General features: G+C 57.2%; 1 protein-coding gene and 1 long non-coding RNA gene across 3 annotated transcripts in view; one reads left to right on the top strand and one right to left on the bottom strand.

Annotated features, from left to right (window-relative positions):
* The window catches only part of LOC105529071, a 32864-nt gene extending 32123 nt beyond the window's left edge, over nucleotides 1-741 (bottom strand). The window contains exon 1 of the long non-coding RNA XR_001004449.1: nucleotides 481-741. This is a non-coding gene — a long non-coding RNA (uncharacterized LOC105529071). The remainder of the gene's footprint in view (nucleotides 1-480) is intronic.
* MARCH10 (membrane-associated ring finger (C3HC4) 10, E3 ubiquitin protein ligase) overlaps nucleotides 1-5668 on the top strand; it is a 112649-nt gene extending 106981 nt beyond the window's left edge. Inside the window, exons 11-12 of one of the 2 annotated variants that reach the window (XM_011966122.1) lie at nucleotides 1366-1408; nucleotides 5206-5668. In XM_011966122.1, coding sequence (XP_011821512.1) covers nucleotides 1366-1408; nucleotides 5206-5261 — 99 coding nt within the window. In that variant the 3' untranslated portion in view covers nucleotides 5262-5668. Of the gene's footprint in view, nucleotides 1-1365; nucleotides 2014-5205 lie in introns of those variants that run through there. The other variant, XM_011966123.1, reaches the window with a different exon arrangement.
* The last annotated feature ends 332 nt before the right edge of the window (nucleotides 5669-6000 follow it).

The following is a 6000-nucleotide window of genomic DNA, read 5'->3' on the forward strand; positions in this document are numbered from 1 at the left end:
ACCCACCAGCCTCACCTGACCCCACCTTCGAGGTGAAGCTAAAGGGCCTTGCCTTCCCTCTCCTCCTTCCCTTTCAGCCCCCACACGGAGAACTCCATTTGTCAGGGCTTAGTCCCCCAACCCCCGTGTCCTGGCTTCCTCCCAGCCCAGGTCCTGTCTCTATCTGATTATTACAGCAATCTCCTGGAGCGAGGACCCGCCTCTGTCTTCTGTCCCAGGTGTGCCGTTAATAGTGAAAAACTTCAGGCTAGGTGCAGGGGAAGGGAGCCCAGGGGCTGGCTGGAGAGGCAGGCAGGATCTAGAAGCCATTCTCAAATTCCCGTTGGTTCATTCACGTGTGAGACTGGATAGACTGTGGCTACCCCCGCCCCCATCCATATCATTTCTACAAAACCAAAAGCTCTTCTCTCTAAGGACCAGATCAACCCAAAACATGGGAAGCCCAGGTTTGGTCCACAGTTAAAAAAACTTCCCACTCACCAAGATGCAGTTTCCTGGTGGAACAAGAGTTGGTGAGATAGATACGCTCAGCCGGCACAGAATCTAGAGGCAGGTGGAGGTTGTCTCGGGAGCCCAGAGAAAACGGAGGCAATGCCTAGCCCAGTCCTGATGCATAATTTACCAGGTAACCAGGACCTGCTACTCTAGACGAAATTCCATCCTTCCCCTGCCCTCCCTCTCCTTGGGCACAGAAGCGGTCTCAGGGACTAAAGCTGCCTCCACACTGGCCAGGCAGTTGCCCCAGTAACAGTGTCCAGCACCCCTTGTTTTGTCCCCCAGCCTGTCACAAAGCCCCTCTTCTTCCTGGGGAAGAGCACCAGGCCCTCTGCACCAGGGCCCACATCCTTGCAGCCTGGCACAATGGGCTCCCACGGAGTACACAGTGTTTCTTATTGTGGCATAAAATGCCATAAAGTCAGAACAAAGAGCGAGCCCAGGGCCTTGATGGGTCTGCTGCTTCCTGCCGGGCAGAGAATACAAGTGATTGTTTCAAAGCCAGTGGTGAGGCAAGTGGCCAATTAGCACGGCCTTCACCCCCACAGCCTGTAAATGTGATTCGGACCATCAGAATGGGATTCTGCTATTCAGATCAATTGCTCAAAGGAAGCGAGTCTGTTCTCGCTGCCAAATTTAGAAGCCCGAGACAACAAAGGTGACCCAGGTTATGGCTGCAGCTCTCCTTAGGATGAGGCTGAGCCCTGCCAATGCTTAGCACTCACCAGCCCTCAGCCCCTCTGCCCGTTTCCCTGCCCCTTTAAGGTGGTGTAAGGGATTCCTAGAACGTTCCTGCAACTAGGAGGTTATACATCTGTTCACAATTGCATTGGAATAACAATGCATTTCTCGTTGTCTTCTTTCTTGTAGTTGTCAAGAAATTACCCACGACCCAGAACAGAGGAAAATGAAAGTAGGTTTTGGGGCCCAGTCCTGCCATTTTGAGGGTGTTTGCTAAATTTCTCTTTTTCTGTGACTGTGTTGAACCTAACGCCATGGAAGGAAGGAATGACCACCACCCAGAGGCAAAAATAACCCCACAAAGCTTGGGAAAGTCAGCCGCAGCAAACAATCGGGAAGGCGAGGCCAAGTTCACTGGATGCAGAGCAGATAAGAATTTTAATTCATCCTGAACGCAAGGAAAAGCGCCAACAAAGGGAAGAGGTTATCTTCCGGCATGAGATAAGATTTGTTCCTTTTCCTTGCTGGGATTCTCCAGCCTCCAGCACTTGGAGAGTTTGGGGGTTGGTTTTTTTACTGCCAGGATTCCTCTAGGGAAACCCTCCCCAAGCCCTGGCAGGGGCTGTCTGGCCCTTACCTGAAGGGACCACATTCACTCACAAGCTAGTGGCCTTGGTGGATTTTGGGTCTGCTGAATTCAGAGGCTGAACAAAGCAAACAGGTCTCCCGAGAAAGGGCCCTCAAAGCGGGCAAGACGGCTCTCTGCAAACAGGTTCGAGAAAAGTCTTCTCCCTGTTCCTTTTTCCATTTAAAACAAAAAAAAGAAAACCGACTGGAGAAAAACGTGCTTAATAAAGCAGGCGGGGCGAAGTCAGACTCGGGAAGAACTTCATCAGGAGGCAGAATCAACACCGCAGTGAACAGAGGGGTGTATGACAATTGGGTCCCCAGAGATTCTTCTGGGGGAAAATTTCACAACTGCCTGTCCCAAAAGCCGTTAGAACAGTGGCTCCCACATGGGCTTTGCCATCAGAATCACCCGGGAACTCACCAAAAACTCGGATTCCTGGGCCCCGCCCCGAGATTCCGCTTCTGGCGATGGGGTGGGGCCCTGGAATCGTGTTCAAACCGGACCCCCGTGGTCCGGACACAGCCGACCGCGGGGTGCTTTTGAGAACCCCCAATAGTCCTGCCTGGAAGGCGCGAACCAGCTCAGAGCTGCTCGGGGTGGGGCCCGGATTACGACCCTAGAGAAGCCAATTTATTATTCCGGGCACGCAGCCCTGCGAAGCCGAATTGACCATTTTCAGAGACCCGGGGAAGGCCCTGCCTTCCGCTCACAAAAGGAGCCTGGGAGTCCCAGCCCGAGCGCCACGGCGGGGTCCGGCCGCTCCCAGCGCCCCCTCGCGCTGCCGCCCCCGACCCCGGCCTTGTCCCCCGGGCGGGCGCAGCTGCTGCTCCCGCCTCCGCAGCCGGGAAGGGCGCTGCGAGGTCTTTAAAAGACCTTTGTGTCGCGGGCGCACGCAGCACCTCCGGGGAAAACGCCCTGCGCCTCGGCCCCGCGGCTCCCCGCCGCCGCCCGCCCCGCGCGTCCCAGGGTCTGCCTCGGCGAGGGCCTCCCGCTCCGGAAGGGGTGCGACGGGGAGCCCGGCCTGGTCGCTGCGGCCCCGCGCTCCGTTCAGCCGCGGCCGGGAGGGCAGGGCAGAGTCCCGGCGCTGCGCCCAGGCGCCCCCTCCCCAGCCCCGCCCCGGAGACGCCTCGCTTTTCCCGGTCCGGGGAAACCTGCGCCGGCCGGGCGCGCCCACGTGGCTTCCGCTGGGCAGGGGCGACCCCTAGTGCCCAGGGCGGGCCGCGCCGAGCAGGACCGAGCCTTTCCCCACACACCCTGGAGCCTGGGCTTGGGGCACCCTGGCCTCCGAGCCCGGGCCCCAGGGAAGACCCACGTTTCCGGAGAGCAGAAGAGCATCCCTAGGGTGGTGCTCCAAAAAGAGTGTCCACGGGAGTCAGGGAACCTGCCGCGCTTCCGTGCTGCTCCGAGGCAAATGGTCCCACAGAGGGAGCGACCCCCACTCATTTGCCATCCTTCCTCCGGGAGCTGGGACCCGCTCGAGGATCCACCCCATCACCACCCCTCCCCTGCCGCTCTCGGCCCCAGGAGAGACAGCCAGTTCTCCCCTGGAAGCCCAGGCCCGCTCCACCTGCCCCCATCTCTTCTCACGCCCCAGACATGGGTGGGCACAACCAAGGCCAAGGAGAACCCAGCACAGAGGGATCATCCTGGGGTGCTGACCAGTCGCAGCCCTGGCCTGGCTTCCCGCCAGAGCCATTCTCAAGACAAGAGCCAGGGTAGCCAGTGGCAGAGCCACGGGCATCCAGCCTCCCCCGTAGGCCACACTCCCTTGGTACCCTGACATCCTAGCATGACTCACCTGGTTGGCAGCACTTTGTTAATATGGGTTGCCAGAACTGAGTCACAGCTGTGACCTGCTGCCCTAGCTCGGTTCAGGTACACAGGAGGAAAAGGCAAAACATCAGGGCACACCAGGTAGCACAGAGAGGTGCCAGCCTCTTTGTGACTCTGTGGTGCCCCTGCCAGCCTGCTGACCAGGTCCCCTCCCCTGCACGTGAGAACCAAAGCCTCACACAAATGCCACGAGTGAAACCGAAGTTAGGGCAGCTGGGGAGAGTCCCTGGGTGTGCGCAGGAGCCAGCACCAGGACAGCTGCTTCCCAGTAGCACAAATAACTTCCCAGTGTCACCAAGACAAGGGGTGGGGGAAGGGTCCAATATGCAGATATGCAAACAGATGAGGACAGGGGCGGGCATGAGTGCTCTTGGCCAAAGACTGGGCCAGAGCGCCTCACCAAACACCCAGTCAAGGCTATTGGCTTTTAGAGAAAGCACAGGAGGGATGAGAGGATGGAGGCAGCTCAGGAGCTGGGGCTTCCTTGGGTCGAACTGAAAGGGTGAGAGGGTCCAGGTAGGATTGGGGGCGCTTCCTTGGGTCGAACTGAAAGGGTGACAGGGTCCAGGTAGGATTGGGGGCATGTCAGTTGCTCCTGCTCCTTGCAACAGTTTCTTCCACAACAGGCAGAAACTTTCTTTCTTTTCTTTTTTCTTTTTCTTTTTTTATTTTTCTTTTTGAGATGGAGTCTCGCTCTGTCGCCCAGGCTAGAGTGCAGTGGCCGGATCTCAGCTCACTGCAACCTCTGCCTCCCAAGTTCAAGTGATTCTCCTACCTCAGCCTCCTAAGCAGCTGAGATTACAGACACCCACCACCCCTGGCTAATTTTTTGTATTTTACGTTGACGGCGTTTTGCTATGTTGGCCAGGCTGGTCTCGAACTTATGACCTCAAGTGATTAACTTGCCTCGGCCTTCCAAAGCACTGGGATTACAGGCGTGAGCCACTGCGCCCAGCCTAAACTGTTTCTAAATTGTCGGGGATCATTCACTCAAGCCAAGGGGGAAAGAAACATATTGAGAACAAGAGTTTCCCCCAAGAATAAAGGAGACCCCCCCCACACCAACTCCACCTTCTCCACTTGGATTGTACTGCCACCCAGTGCCTCTTGCTATCCCTCCCTTCTCCCTCCTGTCACGCGTCCCTCTGCCTCCAGCCATTGATTTCTGAAAGACTCCTGAAACCCCTGAGTCAGTTCCCCCTTCCCTGCCAAATTAGGAAGCGGGGATTCAAGTGGGGTCTTACCCTGAGAGGAAGCAATGGCCCCCGCAGGTATTCAGCCTGAAAACAAGTGCTGCACCAGGCTATGTCGGGATGTGGAGATGACCAAGATGCTGTCTTTGGGGGAAGCTGGTGTGGCTGAAACCCCAATGGGGCAGTCTGCAGATTCCCCAGCCCCAGACTGCAGGTCTCTGTTCCCCACGCTGTTCCAGGCACTGTGGCCATGTGGGTGGCTGGCCCTCAGGGCTGGGGTGGGAGAAGACAGAGCAGCAGTGCCATGCCCCCTGTGACAGACCCCACAGTCTGCTGCAGCCCTCCGGCCTGAAACATCTTCTTGCCTTCCAGATTCGGAGTTGGGAGATGGAAATGAAGGCAGCATTTCTCAAAGCCGGGTCGTCTAGCAAGGAAGCCAACCATGGAGCTCGGCAGAGCCCTCTCCCGCCAGCCCTTCTGTCTACGTCCCCAAGTGCCTCCCTTCCTCCTCTTCTTTACTGAAACTGAAACCAAGTGTTCACAGTTAGCATTTTCACCTTGTGCCACTCTCTTTTGGGGTCTGCCTTGAGCATCTATGGGCAGCCACAGCGACCAGGCTAGTCCCAGACAGCACAGGTCAAGCAGCCTGGGACTGTGGAGCCCCTGGCAGGCTGGCCTGCTGCTGCCCCCTTAGCCCAGAAGCCCAAGAGGACCCAGAAGCCTTGCCAGGTCCAGTGGCCTGGGGTCCCAGTGCTGAGGGCGCCTGCCAGGCCTCACTCCACCCTGAGTGGACTCGAGCCATGTGTTCATTCAGTAAACTGACTTCATTCTCCCAGTTTTGTTCATGCTTATTTCACTTGCCTTGGTCAGAGGCCGAGGGTCTCAAGTTGGAGGAAGAGGGAAGCACATCTCACAGTCCCCACCTCACCTCCACTTCTCCCTCGCTCCTGCCATCACTGGGGATGCTACATCCTGGGCCCCCATGGGCTGGGGCAGGCTGGATGGTGGCTGCCCCTGTAGTACCCACTTAGGACCCAGTTGGGGTGTGGACTCCACACTTTTTTTCCTAATTGCATCTTAGGACCCAAAGACCAAGTCAGGACTTGGGGTGAAAGGTCAGAGGGTTAGTGAGAAAATTATGTGTGCATGAGTGTATTTGAGTACGTG

The sequence above is a fragment of the Mandrillus leucophaeus genome, unplaced genomic scaffold (genome assembly GCF_000951045.1).
Source record: "Mandrillus leucophaeus isolate KB7577 unplaced genomic scaffold, Mleu.le_1.0 Scaffold747, whole genome shotgun sequence".
Classification (NCBI taxonomy): Eukaryota; Metazoa; Chordata; class Mammalia; order Primates; family Cercopithecidae; genus Mandrillus; species Mandrillus leucophaeus.